The 24,311-nt window shown below is 45.8% G+C and overlaps 1 protein-coding gene across 3 annotated transcripts in view; it reads right to left on the bottom strand.

Moving 5' to 3' along the window:
• Positions 1 to 17,692, bottom strand: part of PPP1R12B (protein phosphatase 1 regulatory subunit 12B) — a 188,092-nt gene extending 170,400 nt beyond the window's left edge. For all 3 annotated transcript variants that reach the window (XM_074977280.1, XM_074977284.1, XM_074977281.1), the window contains exon 1: positions 17,325 to 17,692. In XM_074977280.1, coding sequence (XP_074833381.1) covers positions 17,325 to 17,612 — 288 coding nt within the window. In that variant the 5' untranslated portion in view covers positions 17,613 to 17,692. The remainder of the gene's footprint in view (positions 1 to 17,324) is intronic.
• Positions 17,693 to 24,311: the final 6,619 nt, after the last annotated feature.

Consider the following 24,311-nt stretch of genomic DNA (forward strand, 5'->3'; position numbering starts at 1 on the left):
AATTGCCAATAGGCCATAAACTTGCCTTTGTACTTGTGGCCATGCAAAAAGGATAAATAAATTAGATGAACAAGTCCATTTTTTTATTCATAAGAAAGGTTGAGAAACAGAGTTGATGTACCCTATGGAAGAGCTCTGTGTACCCCCAGGGATAAACATAGAGAACTGCTGTATTAGCATATTCTAATCTATAGATGAAAAGGAGGGGACCAGCGTGGTAGGCTGCCATGTACACGTGCAATTTTTTAGCCCAGTGCAGAACAGGAAAGATACAATTAGCCATTACTACTATAAAGACATCCAAAAGTAGTTTGGGTAAAAAAAAAAATTCTTTTAAGTAAAAATAAAACCGTATTGAAATCAGACTTAAATCACACTTTAACATATACCTAAACAAAACTGAATATGAAACTGGTAACGAAACATTTGCTAACTATTAACATCAACTGAATATTTTGGTTTAAGCAATGCACATTTGCTGTAAAGTTTCAAAGCAGACCACTGAAACGGTGCAAGTCACTGGGTATGCACTTGGAATCAGGTTTGCTGAAGACTAAACCAGCTTTGGACAGCAGCAGCCTGTTCTGCAGGTACAGAGAATACTTGCTTCATTTCAATGTATTCAACTCATTCAGTTCAATGCCTAGTTCATTCAAAGTTGCTAAAGAGAGAGTTGAAAAAAATAGTAAAGTTTGCCTTTTATTACCTAGCAATAAAAACTAGGTGTGAGCAAATGAGAACCTCTAGTTTTAAAATCTCAAAGGGCATGGTGACAAGAAATTCTCTCAAACTCACTAACACTTTTTCTTTAATGAACTAGTTTCAGTGTGAAACACTGATGAAACTTCATGTACCCATGAACACATATAGGACAGTTTTATTTAAAACTCATAAAACATGCTGGTTTTGTGCATTTTAAATTTTCCAATTTCAATCCAAACACTGACACAAAACAATCCTCTAGTAAATAAATGCATCATTCACCATTTTCTAATAAAACAACACCTAAGAATTTGAAAAAGTGTACAGTAAGCTATGTAACTGCTTAAATAAATGTGTATAATGCATCTCCTGATCATAGCGTATCGCCAAATTGTGTGTGAAGGCTGTATTTAGTTGTACATCAGTATGTTTTAACCATCACCAGCCAAAAAGAATCAACCTCTTGAGGAAGAAACTTAACATGGAATTTTTAAATCAAGGTTTCCTGTTTGCTAATTCAAATCAGGGGTTTTAAATCAAGCCGCTGAAACGGACCAAGAGCAAACAGAACTACTGGACAGGCTGGCAAAACCTTCAGTGGCTTGATCTAATCTCTGCTATTGCCTCTCTGTACACGATATGCAAGCAATAAAAGGTTGTAAGATGATTTGTACAGATTATTAGATATAGTACTGTGTTTAAATTCAGCAGTCTTGAGAGGTAACTTATTCCATCTCTTGCTTTTGGTTCTACTTCTTTTCCTTCCTGGCTCTGTCCATTTTATAATAGAGCATGGCATCTTTTCTTCATTGCCTTTTTTGTTGTCTTAACATTTCACAGGAAAAATATTTGAAAGCTGATAATTTTTTAGTGAGCTGCAGAACTTCCTGAATCCTTTGGATGGGAAAGAGACCACACATGCAAGTGAGACATGAACTGCAATCTAGCACTGAACAGCAAAATTGCAACAGATCTTTAAGTATTTGAAGCCACGTGGTATGACCACACTGGTGGCTCATGCCCTATTTTTTTTCTAATCATTATCTCTAGAAGAGGTCAGCGGTTCAATACATATTTCAAAACCTAATGAACACTATATACACACGGTACCACACTTGCCAAATAAAGGGCGAGAACACTAACTCAAGAACACTATGGGAAAAATTAAATTGCTTCCTGTGAAGAAACAGCCATTATTTCATTGTTGAAATGTTGTGGATTAAAATTCTCAGGTGACACAAGGCTGCAGGTTTAATTATACAGCTGAATAAATCAGTAGCTGCAGGGTAGCAGGGACATGTCAGCTCCATTATAGTGCACTGGGCTATCCAGCAACACAATTAACTCATTTAAAACAGATTCATTTATAAAGCCCACCCATCCAGTCCACACAGAGAGATCAATAGCAAACCATGTTATGTAAAAATCAGAGACCTTCTTCAAACTGTCATTAAAAAAAACCACACGGAATTACAAGGGATGATTCAACTTTGTGGAACACAGGCTCAGGAGGATGTGAATTGTGTGCTTTACAATGAGCAAGCTAGGGTCAACCCAGGCAAAAACAACATTGCCTGCCAGTTATGATGAGATGGTGCAGAGCGTTCACAGAGGTGGTATCTGGATAGAAATGCCCATGAGAAGAATGCTCATTTCAAACAACCACACAAACAGATAAGGGCTTTCGGATCCTAGTGCCAGCTTAGTCAGTCAACAAAAAACCCAGTACAGGTGTAATAAGATCACACAAGCTAAGCCAGCCAGAGAAGGCAAGACTGCTTTCTGAGCAAGCTTAAACCAAGTGCAACTGAAGATGACTGACCCTCACCTGCCCTGGCGTTCATGAGGAAGCGTGGTTGTTTGGGAGGTCACTACAGGGTAAGCACAGCACAGCCTGCAGAAGCTATGCAATTCAGACACCTAATCACCTCAGACACATGAGCTTTTCAATGGAAAGGGCAGAGAGCACATTTTCCTACCACCTCCAAGTGAGACCACTTAAGCAAGGACTCAGAAGCAAGGCTGCTGCCTTCCCAGAATTGGCAAGGTAGCTCTCAAGCATCACTGCGGCATTCTTAAAGCAGATCGGTTACATTACCTGACAGGTGGAGTATCTAACTGGCTCACACTGGCAGCAACCACAAAAGAGAAAACGCCGGGGGGGGTGGGGAGGAGACAGAAAGAAACACATAAGTAGCTGCTATGTCCTGGCACAGCGCCCATCTAGCTAAGCCTCCAAAATGCTCCACACACAACAGGTTTTGTGATGCTCAGCCAGGTAAAGGCATCGCTATGCCCATGACTGAAGTGCAGTCACCTCTGCAATGAAAGAATTATCAAAAAGCCCACAGAAGCCTGGCAACTGTGGCACTGCGTTCTCCCCCTTCAGACTCTTTGGGGCTTATATTCCCCCCCCACTGCAGAGCAGCCCCCATTGCACTGCCGTCCACTGCAGTGCCTCCTCAGGCCTCTTAAGGCTTCCACTGCCCCCTTCACGCACTACCCCAGGCCCCATGAGGCTTACACTGCACCCCCCACACCCCTTCCCCATATTACTCTGCTTCACACTCCTTGGCTGCCCCTTACTCTGCTGTGCACCGCCCCCCCGCCATGAGGCTCCCTACCTGCCGCTGCCCCAGGCAGGTGTCCCTCTCCACCTCAGCCTAAGGAGAGGGATGGTGAAACCCACGTAGAGCGGTCACACACCCTTCTCTGGCACACACAAGTGGCAGGGAGTGGGAAAATAAATCCCACTCCCCGGCTGTCCTTCTCCAGCGCAGGTGTATTAAAACCCCAGGGATGCAAGGGAGTTTGAATATGCATGTGCAAGACATGGACATCCAGAGGTGCCAAGATTGGTGTTTGTTGTGCCCCCTGCCACTCCAGCGTACCAGAGCAGGTGTGTGACTGAGTGCGCCATAGTTAGATGCTTTATTAGCATCTAGTCCTGCATAAGATTTCCAAAAACTGGGGTGTGGATCCTGGCAGCCGTGCAGCTGGGAGCCGGCTGGGGCACTTAGCCTGGCCAGCAGCGCCAGCCACAGAACACTGGCCAGGGGAACCCCCACAGCCCTGCAACTTGAAAAGCCAGCTGGGGTGCTGAGCCCTGGCTGGCAGCACCAGTGATGGGACCCCAGCCAGAGCATGGGGGAACCCCCCCGCACTGCCTCGTGGCTTGAAGCCGGCTGGGGCACTGAGCCCTGGCCAGCATCAACAGCTGCAGGATCCCTGGCTGGAGTGCGGGGAAACCTCCACAGCACAGCCCTGCAGTTTAAAGCTGGCTGGCGGAGTCAGCCACAGGATCCCAGGCAGGGGAAATGGACTCCACAGAAGTGCAGTGTGAGCTGTCCAGGGCATGGAGCCCCGAGCAGCTCTCAGCCCCCTCCATCACCCTGCCCACAGGCTTAAACTTGTCTTAGCCCCCCCAGCCCCCCAACCTACCTCACAGGTGAGTTCCAAGATGCCACTGCTGACCCCTGCTTCTTTGTTGGGCCACCTCCTTCTCTGCGCGTCTCTCCCCAGCCCTCCTACTCCCTTTCCCCACTGTGCAGCAGGGCAGTTCCTTGCCCTGCAGTGCTTAAATGGGACTCATTTTAATTGGTTTAACTACCAGATCCCTCCTGCCAGCCGTTAAACCAATTCAACTGAGTTGCATTTCAGCACCGCAGGGTAGGGACCGCAAGCTGAGGAGTCGTCAAGTGGCTGCAAATGGCTTCTTAAGAGCCCAGCCAGCAACCCTTAGAAAAATCTAACTGCGACCCATATTTGGGTCCTGACCCATAGGCTGGGAATCCCTGGTCTAGTTACAGGCTGCAAAAAATCAGTCGGGCCCAACATCGCCCCCTGGTAGCAAGTCTGACATGGCTGTGGGTCCTTAACCCAAAGGAAGCCTTAACACACAACAGACTGGATGAATTATTCCACCAAAGGGGAAAATTCAAGAGCCTTGTCAACATACCTACTCCTGCAAAAACATTCATTTGTCATGCAGTGGAGTGCATCTATTACTGAACATACAGAGAGTGGACACGTGATGAAAATCCCTTATGACCTCTGATTGGGACAGACTGACCCTTCCACATGCTTTTAAATACCTTTTATTATGCCTGAGATTCTTAGAACTTGTTTATGTACAGTGGCCACATCAATTGAATTTTAAATGTTAGTTACACTGGTTCAACTTTGAGAGTTAACAACTTGATTTATATTGGTTTATCTAACATTTGTACAATACAAACTAAAGGTGGATGCCCACACACAAAGATACACCAGGTTAAGTGTTTCAAAAATTACCAAATCAGTCAATTGTACAACGATGTTTACCCCAGGCCTTAAATCTTTGAAATCATTCATATCAACTCTTCCCAAACCAGACTATGCAGAGAAACAACATTAACAGCTGGAAGACAGCACAGTACAACAAATTATAAATAGGAGGTGGCCTCAGACAGAGTCTGGAAATGGATTGTGAGTGATTGCAATGTCAGATCAACTTTGCAGCTCAAAGTATTAGAGTAGGGCCAGCTTTAGTTTTAGCTTGAAAAGGCAATGACACATAAAAGGCTAATGGCAGGTGGTCATTCCACATTCTGTACATTTCACAAAGATTTATGGCCAAGACAAAATACTGGAAAAGCAATGCCAAAGTTGCTCATGTCCCTTTGCAAGGTCAGCTTAATTGTATTGTGCAAATGTTGGGAGCGAAACAAAGTTTGGGGTGAGGTTCAGTTTTTCCAGTTGCAACAGGATTTAAATCCCTTTGTTAGGCGTGAAAACACAGCAATTACCAAGAACAAACTTATACCATTTGCTTGTAGGGTAAAGATTCAGTTTTTCACATCATTCCAAACAAGTCCTCTCTGCAACCAAAGAATTGAAATAACTTTTGAATTTTTATGGCACGGTGTAAAATATTTCAGAACGTAACTTATTTGTTTAAACACCTGAAACGAAGTGGATTTAAATCTAAAAAGAGGTCTGTCCACAAGACACTCCCCCACTAAAGAAAAAGATCAGTTTCCATTTGTAAATCTTGCGTGTGTTACAAAAAAGTCAAATGTTGCAGTTTTGAATACCAGAGCTGTTATTTTTCATCATTTAAACAGATCTTGGTAGCAAAACACTAAGTGTGTAGCCTGAAGAGCTCCAAACTCAGTGCAGTCCAGGGTCCCGCTCTAATAACCTCAGGAGGCCCAACAAAACCTGCACCGTCCATACCAACATCTCTCTCTCTCTCTCTCTCACACACACACACCCCCCGCTACTACTTCACATTCTACGGTGCATCTTAGGAGCTACACGGAAAGAGGGAGAAAGGAACACTGAGGCATACCTAAGCTCTACAGGGTATTGAGGGACACCTAGAAAAATGTCCTAGGAAGCCTCCAAGCTTGTAAAGATACTGACGGTTGTAGGAGCAGGGATGATTTTGGGGCAGGGCAACTGTCCATTTTCAAGACATTTTACTTGTCAGTCAAGAGCTTACAAATGCCCCCCTATGGGGTTTGCACAGAGCTACCACTAGACAGATTATTGGTACACCAGATCAAGCTGAAGATAGAGAATGAATCTCATAACAAGGACTCAGATTCATAAAGTTCATACAGGTTCCTGTGAAATTGCAATCCACAGAAGGAGATAGCAAGAATGCTCTTCCAAGAATCATAGAATCCTAGGGATGGAAGGGACCTCAGGAGGTCATCTAGTCCAGCCCCCTGCTTCAAGCAGGATCAACCCCTACTAAGTCATCCTAACCAGGACTTTATCAAACCAGGACTTAAAAATCTCTAACTACAGAGATTCCACCACCTCTCTAGGTAACACATTCCAGTGCATCACCTCATATCCATCACCTAATATCCAACCTACATCTCCCGCTCTAACTTCAGACCATTGCTCCTTGTTCTGCCATTGGTCACCACTGAGAACAGTCTCTCCCCATCCTCTTTATAGCCCCACCCTTCAGGAAGTTGAAGGATGCTATCAAATTGCCCCTCACTCTTTTCTTCTGCAAACTAAACCCCAAATCTCTAAGCCTCTCCTTGTAGGTCATGCACTCCAGCCCTCTGATAATTTTTAATGTTCTCCACTGGACCCACTCCAATTAATCCACATCCTTTCTATTTTGGGGGACCCAGAACTGTATGCAATACTCCAGATGTGGCCTCACCAGTGCTGAGTAGAGAGGAAGAATATCTCTAGATCTGCTGGAAATGCTTCTCCTAATGCATGACAATATGCCGTTAGACTTTTTGGCTACAAGGGCACAGTGTTGACTCATATCCAGCCTCTCCTCTGTAACCCCAGGTTATTTTCTGCTGCGCTGCTACTTTGCCAGTCGGTCACCAGCTTAGGATTCTTCCACCCAAGCACAGGACTCTGCACTTGTCCTTGTTGAACCTCAGATTTCTTTTGGCCCAATCCTCCAACTTATCTCGGTCACTCTGGACCCTCCCCCTCCCCTCCCCCTAGTTTAGTGGCATCCACAAAATTTGCTGAGGGTGCAATCCATCCCCTTATCCAGGCCTTTGATAAAGATGTTGAACAATACAGGCCCCAGACCTGATCCTTCTGGCACTTCACTTGAAACCGACCACCAACCAGACAGTGCCATTGACCACTACTCGTTTGGGCCGACTGTCTAGCAACCTCTGTCCATCTTACAGTCCATACTTCCTTAACTTATGGGCAAGAATGTTTTGGAGACTGTATCAAAAGCTTTGCTAAAGTCCAGGTATATCACATCCTTTGACTTCCCCATGTCCACAGAGCCAGTCATCTCATCATAGAAGCTAATCAGGGTGGTGAGGTATGATTTGCCCTTGGTGAATCCATGTTGATTACTCTTGGTCACCTTCCCCTCGTCCAAGTGCTTCAAAATGGATTCCTTGAGGATCCCCTTCATGATTTTTCCAGGGACTGAGATAAGACTTACCGGTCTATTGTTCTCTGGCTTGTCCTCCTTTCCTTTTTTAAAGAGGGGCACTACATTTGCCTTTTTCCAGTCATCCAGGACCTCTCCCAATCTCCACAAGTTTTCAAAGATAACGGCCAAAGGCTTTGCAATGACATCTGCCAATTCCCTCAGTACCCATGGATGCACGAATCTGTATGCGCCTAGCTTTTCTAAATTGCTCTTAACCTGTTCTTTCCTCACCAAGAGCTCCTGGTCCACTCTCTGCTGCACCAACACTCAGGAACATTTGAAATTAACTCCCAACCCAATCCTGGGAATCAGAACCGATTGCTTCAGCATGTTAGAGCTATATCACCACCACACCACCAAGCAGACATGCTCACTGCATGGGGGGGTTTTGTTTTCGAGAAAACTCTAAAAAGGCCCTCCATTTCTGTTTTGAATTACACAGGGGTGGGGAACACTCAGCCCATGCTCTTCATCTGAACCCAACGCTTGGGGCTCCCCTCCCCAGCATCCGACCTGAGGCAAAGCAGCAAATGGGGAGCCCAGAGCCTTATGGGCCAGATCAGACAGGCTGTGTCTGGATAAAGCCCAGGGGCTCTGATGAGGCATGTGGTGGGGAAGGAAGCTGCATCCCTTACCCTCCCACTCCCTGAGCTGGGGGAATGGCAGCATAGCACTACCTGCAGAGAGGTTCCCCCCGCACTCCCATCCCACTCCTGCCCACTCGTCCTGCCCTGACCCCTCCACCCTAAACCTAACCCCCAGCCCACTCCCGCCTCTTCCCTCCTGCTCAGACTCCTCACCTTCAGCCCATTTCTCAACCCTTCCATTGCTTCCTCACCTATGATCCCTCTCTCCCGTTCAGCCCAATCCTGCACCCTAACTCCCATCCATACCCCACACATGCTCCCTAGAGCCCTTTCCATCACACTGAGCCCTGAATCTCCCCATTTTTGGTCCCACCCCAGGCCCCCAGAAGCTTTAATCTAGCCTGGGGGAAGCCTTGAACCTCAGCCCCCTGTTCTCCATCTTGCTGCCCATGGTGCTGGACGGAGCTTGAGGGGCACGAGGTATCTGGCAGGGGCCACATCAGTGAGGGGTTTGTGGAGCGTTGACTGAAAGGATTCCCGCACCCTTGAATGACAGGCTACCTCTGTCCTCCCAAAAAATAAAGCTCTCATCTCTAGCTTAGAAAAAAATATCTTGTAAAGTTTGTAATTAAAAACCACACACATCTGCATGACGGTTACACTTGTCGAAAACTGTTGTAATACGCCTACATCTATTATGCCGGCTTTTTACACCTGCTGCATGCACTAATCCTCAACGGAGAGCCAGATCATGGAACTATTTTTGTCAAGCTGAAGTGCTACATTTTTAAGTGGTTAGTGATGATCTTCATGTGTTAGGGCCTCTGTGAGAAGCCTGCTGAATGCCCCATAGGGCCCACACTCCACCTCATCGGCACTTTCAAGAGTGTCGTGAGCCCCGTGTCGCCCTCCAAAAATATGAACAGACCACTAAACTTGGAGGTTTATCACAGAGACTTCTGCCTATTTCATGTAAAACAATTGATAGTAATCTCATTCAGGCTTTAACAGCAACAAACATCAGCCCTACTTTCACTGGCTCCCACAGCTCAGGCTTCAGTTGTGCTATGACATAGCTGTAAATTGGCAGAGAATTCCAGGGGTAAAAAGTACTACAGCATGTTTTTATGCAAGATTCTTGTATCATTTGCTGCCACAAGGAGCTTTTTAAAGAAAGGCAGTATTTATGCAGGTCAGTTACATTGCCTTCAAAGTATCGTCATATTAAAATGTACAGTATTGTTACACTCACCCACTCCTGAAAACGGTTTATTTGCCACAAGAAAAAAAGAGTGCTGCTTGCAGAACCCAAGTGTTCTTCACAAAATAGACAAGTAAAGGTAACTTTCCAAGCATAATTTGAGTGTAAGCAAACAGATCTCTTCTGAAATTGGCAGATAGTATTACTGTTACTGCTCAGAATTTTTTGAAGCAGCAATAGAGTTAATTGACCAGAATCTTGTCAGTAGAGTCCTGAAAATCTGCAGCTATCTGCTTCATATCCAGATATCTGCGTGCAGATCAGACACAGCTGCAAATTTTGTACCCGCACAGGGCTCCACTTGTCAGTTTTCAGAACTGCCTACTGAGAAAACTGGAGACAGCAGTGAAAAAACTGTCAAAAAAAACCTCATCAATTTCACTTTGATCCTGCTTACCAGAACCCTGAGCAGTAGCAGAAATGGACAGTGGATCTGTTTACTAATAAGGACTGAATGGAGGCTGGAAATCAAAATAGCACAGATGGTTCTTCCCCAGTACTGGCATCCATACACTGGAGAGACACCCCAGCCCACCCTTCTACCAACAAGTAAAGTTGGGGTGCAACAGAGCAGGGGAAACTGAAGTACAAAGGATATGGTCTCTCCCATACTTTCAGTAGCTGGATGTTTATGAGGGCTGGCTTCAAAATTTAACACCCACTAGCTAGAGAAGGATATAGATACACTAACCCTGAAGCAGGGCTAAGAATCCTGTTAAGAATTTCCTGGTACGTGGTGGAGAAAGGGGATTGGCTTTTCACGGGGGCACTGCTCTGGACAAGGAGCTCCCATCAGGGTTCCAGTATGTGCTTAGTTCTAGTCCTCTGGCTATAAAAGTGCCTGGCACAATTTCCAAGTCCTACTTGGGACACGTGAACAGGTTCAAGGGACTGAAGACCGTTCTTTAAAAAGAGAAACGGATCACAATTTAACATAGCCAAGAAAAGCAGCATGGAAGTGAATGTGGAACAGGGAAAAAGTATACCAAAAGCAGGACAAATTTAGTGAGTAAGTTGATCACATTAATCAGTGGTTATTCTTCACATTTCATTAGTCCTTATCCAATTAATTCAGAGCATACCTCTCTAGGGCATTCAGCTAGCTCCACAACTGCTCAAACACTGTTTGGAGAACATATTGTTTGACAAACAGCAGTAAAAATATGACATCAGATATATTTCTTTCCTGCTATTCAGGTCAGCTCAAGTAGTAAAATATAGTTCAATAATAATTAGAATATAATTAGAATACAACCAGTACAACCACTACTGAATTTAAACTGCTGGAAGCATAGCTTGGAGAAGTGGCTTTATGGAGGTGCGACGGCACAGGAATGCACCACCTTGAATAGCAAACCAGGCCTCCGACTTATACAGGAAAGATCAAAACAAAAAAGCAGGCAAGTAGCACTTTAAAGACTAACAAAATAATTTATTTGGTGTCTGTCCCATGAAAGCTCACCACCTAATAAATTATTTTGTTAGTCTTTAAAGTGCTACTTGCCTGCTTTTTTGTTTTGATAGCATATAGACTAGCACGGCTTTCTCTGTTACTATTCAACATGCAAGGAAAAAACAAATGCAAGAGCATATAGGCCAAAACACAACATGCAAATGTGACATCCAAATATATAATCATTCACTGCTTTGTACGTACCTCTCCCTCAGAGCCTCCTGGCTGCTGTGAGAATGGGGAGGTGTCTGTCACTCTACCTTTTCCTGAGTCTGAAATTTTTGGGCTTCTCTCCCTTCCCTTCATTCCCTTCAGGAACAGCTCCTCTGCCTGTTGCCACTCAGAGTTATGCAGCTACAGCATAAAGCACCAGCCCAATTCTTCAGTTTCACTAATGCCCTCAGGGTTCTGAATGTCCGCAATGCAAATGCTACAAATGTGAACTTCACTGCTGTTTGGCAAAGCGGTAAGGAAGATCAGGAGAAGCATGGAAGAGCCTACAACATGCAAATGCTGTTTTCTACTGTGAGAAAATTATCAGAGGTAGCTGAGTTAGTCTGTAGCTTGAAAAACAAGAAGTCCTGTGGAACCTTACAGGCTAACATATTTTGGAGCATCAGCTTTCATGCTCAAAGAGCCGCTTTGTCAGATGCACAAGGGGGGTTTCCAGAGGAGGGTCAGAAAAACATCTTTCCAACAAGGAGAGCTAGAAACACTGGCTTTTAAAGTTGAAGTTTGGCAGAAATTGATTGCTGAATCCCACCTCCCACTCACAATGAATAGCTCTGAATCCTGCCTCACACCATGCACAAACTATTTGAAAATAAAATCGAACTGAAATTGCTATTTCTGCTTCCGGAGCTGAAATGGGGGTTTGTTGCTAAGTTAATGACACAGCTGTTTGCACACATTACATTAGAGATACTAAACCACTTTCCATCCTGCTTAAAATACTAAAAATTGATCGTAGCATTTTTACGTTCAACACATGTGAATACTAAAGATTTCCACCGTAAGTTAGACTGATGATCATCCAGAAGCAGTTTCACGGTCACCAAGCTAAATGCACAACTTCAACTGAAGCCTGCTTTCAGCTCCTGCTCACAGTCTGATCAGAATTTGGCCCTCAGATCAAGCTTGCATTCAGTACATGACACTGCTCAGAAAGATGGCCACCGCCAGCTGGAAGCTCTGTAATGCCACTTGTAATTTCAAAGGTCATTTTCAAAAACGTAATTTCACAGTTACCCAGAGAAGTAAATATGCAATTGTTCTTAGTAAAACTGGGCAAAACATCTATGGAGGAGGAGACCAATAACTATAATGACCCAAATGGAAAACTACAAGATGCTTCAAATTGACTCTGTTTGAAAGCACTGAAGTGTCCAAAGTGCTCCCAATGAAATTAAGCCCAGATTACTTTGTGTGGCCTGTGACTGTGCAGCTCCAAGGATTTAGGTGCTGCCCAGCTGATTAGCAGAGCACCCACAGCTGGCAACATATGTTTCCAGTGATGGCGCACATCTCCATATGCCTTGTTGTACATAACAAAATGTATTCTGCCTATGGATGGTAAAATTTAGAGGGAACCCTGCCAGTGTTCCCTGTGAGCTGGACTCATGTGTGGCTGCCCAGGAAGGATTAAAATGCTGCTCAGCTCATTAACAGACTGCTCACAGCTAGATTTTGTTTCTGTTTTGTTTCTACTGGTACACCTGCCTGGGTGCACATAAAAAAATTTATTCTGCTCATGGAGGGAAAAAATACGCACATGGATGGAAAAAGATTAGAAAGAACATTGCCTGTGACACTGCTTGTACAGATGTAAAAATCAAATAGTAGACAAACCTCAACTTGAGCTAAAGCCTCATTTCAACTCCTTGAACACAAACACCTCAGCTGCCTAAATGCACTTGCTTTAATGGACAGAAAACATTTCCTACCCACCCACCCAGCCCAGCAACAAAGGAGACATTCCAATTAGCAGAACCCCTTTCTTCTTTACATGGCCACTTGATTTTACAAGTAGACGTACACATCATTCACCTATATCATTCACCCGAACGCTCTCTCCAAAATATGTTTTAATGCCAATACAAATGGGCATATTACAGAAATAGGCTACATAATACTCTATTTGTTGCCGATTTTGTCAACACACTAGCAGGACCTTCAACTTACTTTGACTTTGAGGGATGGCTTTACTCTGTCCAGAGTGTCACCTTCCAAACAGGAAACCAAACATCCTTTGAACAAAACACTCAATACCAAAACACTGCTACTAACATTTTCAGGTTACTTTGTCAGATGCAAATGTTCTACTTCAGTCAGCATCAACTTTATCATATATAAATAGCATTTCATAAAATCATAATATTTATCAAACTGTCTAGTCTGGGATCACCATGAAAAACTGCAACACTAATGGGGCAGGAGGGAAACTAGTGCAAAGTTTATTAAGCTTCAGCATAAGGGCCAATTTCCCTTCCCACCCTGCAAATCTCCACTTACACAATTAAGCCTCACACTTGTGTTGTCAAACTGGAGCAAATGAGACCACTCACATGTTTGAGAACTATCCTTCTGAGGAGTTAACAGTTTACAATATCAAGCTCCACATGGTATTCCTCACTGTTACCCGACACTTCATTAGTCACTAAGATAGAAACCTTTCCATGCAGATTTAAGTTTGCATGATGTCTGCTGGTCTCATTCCATAAATCTGATCTCATGACAGCAACGATTTACCATCCATGTCCAAAAAGCCTGACTAGTAGGGATGTGCTTAATTACAAGCTTTTTTAAAGGTCTGTATTGTCAACAAGGTAATACAGCAATTTCCTCTAACTGTTGAAACATTTCCATATTGGACTCCAAGAAAACCTCTTCTTCCAACTCTACCCTGCTACATTCACCAGTAATTCAGTTTTCCACTATTGAACTTCTTTCCCCAACCTAAACACTTCAATAACTACTTACATTGCAGTTGTTGCTAGTGTCCATGGGATTATCCATTACTACTACCCTGGTAAGTAAAGTAGAAACACAAATGTTACATCGTTTATGAGGTGCAACTTATTACATAAGAAATGAGAGAAATGTGATTTATGAATTTCCAGTTTATTGACAATTGGTGTTTTCCATGAAACAGTAGCAAACAACTCCTTGAACATCAGTACCCTGGAGCAAACTGGACGAGAAAAGGAGACTAACAACGACGTACCAAAGCACCTTAGCCACTTATGATCATGAGGAAGTATGAAAACAGCCCGCAGTCTAAATCTGAACCAGAAAGGGTCACATTTCTTAAACAAGTTACTAGGTGTCCCAAGTAACCAAATGAAGACAGGAGCTACTATACTGTGACTGTAGCTTTTTTGTGCCACCGTAGTCAGCATTTCCATAATTTCGAGGTGTTATCACATGACCCCAACAATCTAATGTTGTGATGTTTAGTCAAGAAGGTTTCCGCCAGCTTAAAACACAAAATATTTTAACTACAATTTAAAATAAACTTGACTCACTGACAAAAACAACCAGCTGTAATTTCAGAAGCTCTGCTAAGCTTCTTGTCTTTTTATACATATAACTGCCTCGCTGTTGCGCCAAGGTACTTCTGACTTTCATACATTCTTTCTCATAACACATCGTATTACAGAGGACAGCATGAGCTAAGGACTGAACCAAGGGCTTGAATGTGAATTTCTAATATTTTAACATTTTAAGGCTAGCCTCTAAGGTTACCTTAGCACAGTTTGCAGTGCATTTGGAGTTATATTAATAGAGTCCCTGTTGCTTATCTTAGTCTCTGGCACCTTGTGGTCTCTGCAAAGGTTGCCAAGAAAAAAAAAAAGTTTTGGAAGTCAAAAGCATCAGGGCAACTCCCACATGGTACATACGAAGAAGCAGACAAGAGCCCATTTTGACCTTGCAAAAAATGGCAACCCCCAAGTTTTTTTAAGTACAGCAATTGTTTCTAGGCATGAAAAACACACAAACAGGCTTAGAGCTGAGGCAGTTCTCTATATAAACAGTGCCACGAAAGCACAGTTTTTTCAGTTTCTCTCTCCACTGCAAGACTGAACAACCCAGCATTCTATTTTGCTCATTTAGCTGCTCTTTCTCCTTGTGAAATTTTAAGATAACCAAACAGCGCAGACTTTTAAAATAGCCAGAGCAGATCTACTTTATTGTGCTAGATGCTATCCAAACAGGTCCATTCTGTAGGCAGTGACAGAAAAAGAAAGCAAAACAGACCTCCCACTGACCAAATCCTTGCTTATTTCTTTTTATAGACATCTTAAGACCCACATATAGGCACTGCAAGTAATAATGGCCTTCACCTGCAAGCAACTGAAAGCTTTGTTTTCTTTTTCCTCAGCGATTCTCCCCACCCACCTGCAGAGGAAAAAACAGCGGACTGAGCCAAGTATTTACTTATTTCTCCTCTTCCTAGATTCTTGGGGAGGGAAGTATTGTGCATTATTGATGGAAGAAAAACCATACGATTGTTCTTGTGGGAGGCAGCAGAAGGCAATGCAGCACAAGGCACACAGAGTGAAGATTAGCATGACAGGACTATAACCAACTGCAAAACTAACATGAAATTGAGGAATATTTAAATTTGATGAACAAGGAGGGTTCTTTTTACATAGCGCTGGGTAGAGAGCAGTAGTTATTTCAGAGTGGAACTGGAAGGAGCAAGATAGCGAGAAGAGGATTACCCTGATGTGGTCAATAGCCTACAGAAAAGTAGTTATACTGTGCACAGCAGCAGAGATTACCTGACACAGGAAGTTGATGGGACACATTTTATTTCAGGGGATGCAGGGTTCTGAGATACTATTACCTGGAGAAGAGCTAACAGGTGTATTACCTGGTGAAAGTGGCCACTGCCCAAGGCAGAAAGATGATCCGTCGGTGCCCCTGAACCCTTGCTACACCTCCCATCTCGATGGTTAGTACTTGACATAAGACTGTTAAAAGGCAAGTACCTCTCTGTTGGGATGGGAGGTAGCAGTTACTCTCAGAAAAGGGGAAAGGATTACCCAACTCAGTGCTGCCAGGGGGCAGCTATTCCCAACCCTTATAGAAACAGTAACCTCTCAGCACCATATGGCAATGCCCAGAGCAAAACCAGCAGTAATGGGTGAAGCATGGCCCCCATAGATCAGCCACACAAAAGTGGACATGAAGTCCAAGACATCCTGGTCCCTAGGGAATTAAACAGAGCTCCTTTTCCAGATAGTGCGGAACCCCGCACACGTTGGCCTAATGGAGTAAGCCCAGAAAAGTCTGGGGGAAAAAAAGCACATTGACATTTCCAGTCCCAGGGTATGAGAGAATGCAGAGAAAAAGCCTCTGGTGGGTGTCAGCCCTGGCAGGGATGGAAGGGGTGCCAGTTCCCTGGAAATGGGCAGTCCAAGGAAGGTGGGAGAAATTTCACCGGGGTTGCTCCCATGGTGGGGTGGGGAGGCAGAAAATTTATCCCAGGAAAATGAGGGTCCAGTCAGAGACTGTCTAGACTGGGAGAGGGCTCAATTTCATGAGGGACAGGGGAGCTCCAATCCTGGAGGGCAGTTGGAGCCCAGTTGTGAGGCTGGGTCCAATCCCAGAGTCAAGGATTAGAATAGGTCAGTTTCATGTACATGTCTCCAGCCCCAAGGAACTGTACTGGCCAGGGTGTCAGGGCAGGGCATGGAAGGGAGCATTGGGTGTTGAGGCCAGGGAAGGGGGCTAAATCCAAGGGAATCAGGCATGAGGTAGATGTTTAAAGGAGATCTCATGGGGTATCAAGGCCAGGGGGCAGGTTCTGTTTCATGGGATGTCAGAGCAGGGGGAGTCTGGGGGTCTCTGAACACAGGGGCTCAGTGTCACTATAGAGTTAGTGCAGGGGGAAGGGTGGTCACAGGTTAGTCTAATCCGGCTCCGTCTCATAAGGTGCCAGAATCAGTGACCCGATCCCAGAGGTCATGGCCAGGGTGGGCGCCGTCTCCTTGGGGACCAAGCACCCCGAGACGAGATGCAACAGCGCAGTCACAGCCGAGCGAGTCCGGTGGGACGTGCGGACCAGGGTGGGCAGGGGGTGAGCTTCGTGGGCTGACGGGGCTCTGCCCACAGAGGACAGTCTAAGGGGGGGGGCGGGTAAGCCCAGTGAATCAGCTTCATGGGGGGGACGGAGTCAGGGGCCGCTCTCAGCGAGCAACCCAGGCCCGGCCGGCGAAGCGGGGCGCCAGGGCGTGAGCGCTGGTCCGACCGGGGGGTGCGGGAGGTGTCAGGTCGGGAGCCTCGCCCGGGGGGGAGGGGGGGGCAGTCCGAGCCGGATCCTCTCGGGGGAAGGGGGCTCGGGCCGGGCCCGCGCCGGGGGGGGGAGAGGGAGGGGGCCGGTGCCGGTACCTGGTGCAGCGCGGTCAGGCCGTCCACGTTGGCCGTGTTGATGCGCGCGCCGCGGCCCAGCAGGCGCTTCACCTCCTCGGCGTCGCCGCTGGAGCAGGCGGCCAGGAAGACGGCGCCCTCCTCGAAGCGGACGCGGGGGCCGCCCCCGCCGCGGTGCCGGCCCCGGGCGCCCACCGGCACCACCGGCTCCAGCTCGGTCAGGGAGCCCTTCCAGCGCCGCAGCTGCTCGGCCCGCCGCAGCCGCGCCGACTCCGCCCGCTTCACGCCCAGGTGCCCCGGCTCCGACATCGCCGCCGCCGCCGCCGCACTGAGGAGCAGGCACCGCGGCCAGCTTCACCCGGGAGGAGAGCGCAGCGCCCCCACCGCCATCTTTACTACTCCTCGGCCGCGGCGCGCATGCGCCGCCCGCCCCGCGGCCCAATGGGGCGCGGAGTTCTCCGCCGCAGGCCCGCGCCGCGCGCACTACAACTCCCAGAAGCCTCCGCGCCCCGCGGCCGCTCGGGGGTCCTGCCGCCGCTGGCGACTACAACCCCCAGCGTTCCGAGCGGCCCCGCCGCCGCTGGAAGCGCTTCGCGCGGCTCGCGGGCTGCCCGGGCGCTGCCCGCTCCGCTTCCTCCGACCCCCCGCCGTGAGCCGATCCGCGCGGGTTGTGCCGGTCCTGGGGGGGCCCGGCCGGCCCCGTGCTCTGCAGCCCGGCCCGCCGCCACCCGCGGGCAGCAGGAGACACCCCGGGGCGTAGGTGAGTGCTGCGGGGGGCGCCGAGCGCAGCCTGGGCAGCCCCGGGCGGTTGCTCCCTGGTTTAGCAATTACCCCCCCGCCTGTTCCGAGTTCGGTGCACCCCCCGATTCATCACCCGCGTCCCTAAGGGGAGTCGTGTTAGGGCCACCGCCCAGCAGAGCGAGAGCAACGCGGTCAAGTAGCAGCATTTCTGTTTTCATGGACGACAAGTAGAGGTGGGGGGAAGAGGTCCCCGAATGGGTAGAATTGGAGCCGAATTGTTTCGAAACAAAATATTTTTAAATGTTCTGTTGCAAGCCAGTGACTGTTTTATTCAGTAGTTGCAATGTGTTTCTCTTACACGTGCAGCAGAACCTCTTCGGCAATACGAAAACCAGAACAGACGGGTCGCCCGGTCCATTTGTACCCAGAACTGCGCAATCAGGCAGCAACGGAGGGGAAAGAGATTAAAAAAGGAAATACTGTCTGACTAAGAAAAATGGCAAGCAGTAAGAAGCGCAAACGTGTCACGCTTTCAATTGACACGAAACTAGAAATACTGAAGAAACTCGACAGTGGTATTAGTCTTACCAACATTGCAATAGAATATGGCATTGGGAAGTCAACCATCACCGACATTCGAAAAAGCCAGGAAAAAATAAAGCAATTTGCAAAAGAGGCCAAAGACAATGGAACGGTAAAAAGCAGGTGTATTGTACGCAAAGCAGCAGATGATGCTTTTGATAAGGCCATGCATCTGTGGTTTGCACAAGAGAGATCAAAAGGCACTCCTATCAGTGGAGTGATGGTTACAGAAAAGGCCAGGTTACTCTACCGAGAAATGTATCCAGACAAAGATGAGAACCATTTTAAAGCAAGCACAGGGTGGCTCTGTCGGTTTAAAAATCGACACGGGATACGGCAGTTGAGGATGCAAGAAGAGTTTCTGGCAACTGACTGGAATGCCGCCGGTGTATTTAAAAATATTTTCAAATCCTTTATTGAACAGCATGAACTTACCCGGGACCAAGTGTTTAACTGCAGTGAGACAGGCCTGTACTGGCGCCAGCTTCCAAACAAGATGCTAGCAGACAGTTCAGAGAAACAGGCAAAGGATTTCAAATCGAATAAAGATCGGGTCACCCTGATGGTCACCGCTAACGCAAGTGGGGACTTCCGGCTCCCATTAGTGTTCATTCACAAAACTGCAAAACCTCGCTGCTTTGCTAATGTCTTTATGTCCGCTCTGCCTGTCCATTACTATAGCCAGCGCAGCGCTTGGATGGATAAAGGCATTTTCTCTGACTGGTTTTTTAAACACTTTGTTCCGCTCGTGAAAGATTACCTGACATCCAAATCGTTGCCAATCCGAGCCGTGCTATTGATGGATAATGCTCCCTCTCACCCTGCCATTGAAAATCTGTTGACGGAAGATGGAAGCATTCGGTGTTTGTTTTTGCCCCGAAATGTCACCAGCCTCACTCAGCCAATGGATGGAAGCATCCTGGAAAACCTGAAACGTCGATACAAGCGAAACCTCTTACAGCGTGTATTGCTGGGAGCAATGCAGTTTGAAACTTACACAGATTTTTGTAAACAGCTGACAATCAAAGATTCAGTCTACATGTGCGCTGAGTCCTGGAATGAGATTGGTTCTGAGTCTTTGAGACGTTCATGGAATACGCTTTGGCAGTGTATTGATAACAGTGAACCAGATAATTTGGAAAACAACAACCAAATGGAAATAAATCAGCTGGATTTTTCTGAAGAGCAACAGCTTTTGGATATCACCCTGGAGGAACTGGAGGAATGGCTAAATGCAGATAAACATGAGAGCGGACACCCGATGCTTAGCGACCATGAGATAATTGAACTGGTACGAGAGACAGCACTACCAGACAGTGACAGTGACAAGGAGGGGGAGAACGCCAAGAGGGTCCCACACATGCAAGCAGAAGAGTGTTTTACTGCCTGTCTCCAATGGCTGGAACAACAGCCTGAAGCCACACCGATGAACCTAATGATGCTTCACAAGCTACGCAGCTTGGCAGCGAAAAAGCTAATCAGCAACCTTAAGCAGAGTACGGTTAAGGATTTTTTCAAGTCTACATAGTTTATTCTGTAGTACTGAAGCAGGAAAGTTGAGTTTGGATCCTATTATTTGTCATTGTCACGATAAAGACTAGTGTTGGTACAGACATTTACACAGGCAGGCTTTTGTGTTGGTTTTTGCGTGTGTGGATAACTGACACTGAAAAAGAAGCAAGGTACATTACTTAAAGTTGACATAGAGTATTGTGCTAAATGTAAACTACTAAAAAAAGGAAAAGTTTTTTAAAAACAGACCAGGTAAGGAAACTATTTCTGTACTTGTTTTGCTTACATTAAGATGGTTAAAAGCAATTTTCTTCTGCTCAGTAAAGTTTTGAGTCTGTTTGAAGTCAGCATTCTGTCATTTTGTTCACAGCAGTGCTTTGTGCAGTGGGATTGGCTGGGAGGCAGGGCAAGGAGCTGGTTCTTCCCCCCCCTCACCCAAAAAAAAAAAAAGGCACTGGTTCAGAGTAAGGAGCACTTGAGAGTTAGAACTTCCCAAGGGGGTAGCTGTGTTTGTCTGTAGCATCACAACTAACAAGCAGTCCTGTAGCATCTTGGAGACCAACAAATTTATTAGGTCATGAGCTTTTGTGGGTAAGGGCCACAAAAGCCCATGAACTACTAAATTTGTTGGTCTCTAAGATGCTACAGGACTGCTTGTTATTTATGCTGACCTTTGCTGTGATATGTATTACACCAACTACTAGCCACATGTGACTATTTAGTTGGTTGAGTGGGGCTAGTTGGATTGAACAATAAATGTATTTTCAGAATAATGTGGCTAGTTTGTGCAGCACTGGTTGGACACCGGATTTCTTCTGTATTGCACGTTATGAGCTCCCTCTGGTGGCCAAAATTGGCAATTGCCAGTTATGTATTTTTTTGACCAACAGTTTGCAGATCCTATAGAGTTAGGTGATACCAGATGCTTAGCAAATCCTTAACTTTAAACATAGTGGTAGGCTCATTAACGTCAGTCTGTTGTGAAGGATCTAACTCTTGCTGAACGATGAAGGAGTAAACATTATGCTTGGGTTAGGTGTTTGCAGCTTTAGGCCTTAAGTGAGCTAACTTTGGTAGAGGAGAATCCGGTTATAAATCATGTTTTATTAAAATTCTGTCTCTTCCCACATCTGTCACTTTAGTTGTTGCCTATATCTGTTTGCAAAAATCTCTATAATTCTCTATTAATTGCCTTCTTGAAAAGGACTTTGTTGTCAGTATGACAGGTACAGCAATTCCTTAAATATACTGTGCCAGTCTTACTGAATGAATTTAAACCTTTTAAATATAACATTCAAGAGCATAGGATTTCAGGGTATTAAAAATGCAAATGTGTTTGGATAACTGATATTGTACAGAACGTCTCCAGGGAGGAAACATGACTAAACTTTTACCCTAGAAAGCGTTACAAGATTGAAAGGACTCTTCAAAACAAGTTATTTAGGCAAACAAACTTATGTGGGATTCCTAGGAAATTTGGGAATAGATGAAGGCAACTTCTCATTTCCAGACCCAAACTTTGATTCTGTGCTCTGAGGAAAGTAAAACGGACTTGCTTGGGTGGTTTGATTTTGTTTGGGAAGTCACAGGATAGACAGCCCATCCTGGCAAGTCAAATTCCAAAGGGGTAGTTATAGTCATCTAGTCCAGGCGTTCTCACAACAAAATTTTGGTGGCCCGAGAGCACAGCCACCACCTCTTGCCGGTGACCACTCTGACAATATATCCAAAAATACTTGATTAATTAGGAAAATAAATATGCATATGCTGTAATTTATTTTCAATGGGGATTTTTTGCAGACTCAGTAATAAAAATTGTAGGCAGCTGTCTCTCATCTTTACTGGACCTAAACAGAACAGAAATGCAAGTAAGGTGCTTCACAGGTTTTTCTTTCTTTTGTTTTTTTTATTTTTTAGACTTGATAGCTAGTTAAGTCTATCTTGTCTCACGCAAGCCCAAAACTGCAAACTTGTACTGTTTTACCTCCGCTGCGATCTGTGCTGTCTTCCCCACTTGATACATGGTCCGAACGTTCCACATACCAAACTGGGTGGCTGTCCTGGATGAAGAAAGGGTCATGTACAGGGCAGCTTCCTTTCAGCTTCCCCTACCATGCTTCATAGTCAGTCCGTGCAAATTACCTTCTCCTCCCAAGACTTAGGTTTCTTTGTAGATGTTTCTGTAACCCTAAGCCAACCCCTTTTACCTCAGGGAGAGGTGGTCCAAATTTGTCTGCTCTCTATCCTTTGACCTGACCAGTTCAGGTGACCCTGCAGCAGTAGCTCCTGCTCACATAGCTCTCCGGGTCATTGAAACAAACAAGCCACCTCAGCACAACAAGGAGCGAACCGTAGGGTGGACAAGATGGACACAATCTGGGCAGCTATGCCTGGCAACAGGTGAAACCCTCATCTACTCAGTACATAAAGAAGAGGGCACACCACGCACAGAAGGTGTGGGCTTGATGTTATCCAGAGAGGCATCTGATGCTTTGACGGAGTGGACAGCAGTATCATCGTGCATCATCACAGCCAGAGTCTACACGAAAGTGTGGAAGATACTGATTGTGCAGTGTTATGCACCAACCAACAAAGCAGCTGAGGAATGTAAAACAGACTTCTGTGAGACACTACAAAGCATGGTGAACCAGAAAGCAAAGAAGGATATGTTGATTTTGATGGGCGACCTCAGTGCAAAAACTGGAAGCATAAATACAGGCAGAGAACAGACCATGGGAAAAGAAGACCTAGGTAACATGAATGAAAATGGAGAGCGCTTCAGAGACTTTTGTTCCTTCAACGAATTGTTGAAAGGTGGTAGCACTGTTCCACACAAGAGGATCCATAAGGCCACTTGGGTTTCACTGAACCATCAGTCAGAAAACCAGATTGATCACATCTATATCAGCAGTTCTTTCAGAAGATGAATGCAGGACATCCACGCTAGCAGTGGAGCAGATGTAGTTCAGACCACCATCTGGTCAGGATAAAACTCAAGTTCAAGCTCCAGAAGTCTGCCACAAAAGCAACCAAGCTTTGAAATTCAACATGGAACAGCTGAAGGATTTAGAGACAGGAGACAGTTTCCAAGTGGAGCTGTCCAACGGGTGTGCACTGCTGGCAAACCTTATCCCAGAAGATGCTATTATGGAACAAATTTTGGGAAGACACCAAAACAGCCTGGGGAGAAACCTGGGATCAAACATTAGGAGAGAGGACAAGGCCTCCCAAAGAATGGCTCACAGCAGAAACTCTGAAAAAGTGAAGGAAAGAAAGGACAGAAAAGCAGCAGTTAACAACAGCAAAACAAGAGCAGCCAAGGCAGAAGCTCAGAGGATGTATTCAGAAGCCAACAGAGAAGTTTAAAAAGCTGTAAAATGGAAGAAGAAGAACTTTGAGGAAAATCTTGCAGAACAAGCTGCAGTACAGAGAAACTTGAAAGAGCTCTATAATATCTCACGCGGAAATTAGCTGGGCCACAGCATACAGTGGATCAGCCGGTACAAGATAAGGAGGGGCGTGTGCTAGTGAACCCAAGTGAGCAGCTCAGCAGATGGAAGGAACACTTTTGAAGAGCTACTCTGCTCACACGGAATCTCTGGAGTTACCACTTCCAAATTAACAGCAGCAGACCTACAAAAGAAGAAATCAGAAAAGCCATTGCCCATTTGAAAAGCACCTGGTCCAGACAACGTCCCTGCAGAAGCAATCAAGGCAGGTAGTGAGACATCAGTCAATATGATGCATCATCTGTTTGGGACACTGAAGAGATCCTGCAAGACTGGAAACGTGGCTACCTTATCAAGCTTCCAAGAAAGGCAACCTGAAGGAATGCAAGACCTGGAGGGGCATCATGTTATGAACTATTCCAGGAAAAGTGTTCAATAGGATTCTCTTGGAGAGAATGAGGACAGAAATTGATAGACAGCTCAGAGAAGAATAGGATGGCTTCGGAAGCAAGAGACCTTGTACTGACTAAATAGCAACCCTCAGAGTGATCATAGAACAGTTGCTTGAGTGGAACTCCCCGCTGTACAAAGCCTTCGTAGCCTTTGAAAAAGCCTGCAACGTTGCTGATAGAGACACATTGTGGAAACTGCTGCAACACGGTGGCACCCATCCAAAATTATTAACCTGATCCATTCAGGGTACAAACCCTCAACATGCCAAGTT

The sequence above is a fragment of the Carettochelys insculpta genome, chromosome 26, assembly GCF_033958435.1.
Source record: "Carettochelys insculpta isolate YL-2023 chromosome 26, ASM3395843v1, whole genome shotgun sequence".
In the NCBI taxonomy this organism is placed as follows: domain Eukaryota; kingdom Metazoa; phylum Chordata; order Testudines; family Carettochelyidae; genus Carettochelys; species Carettochelys insculpta.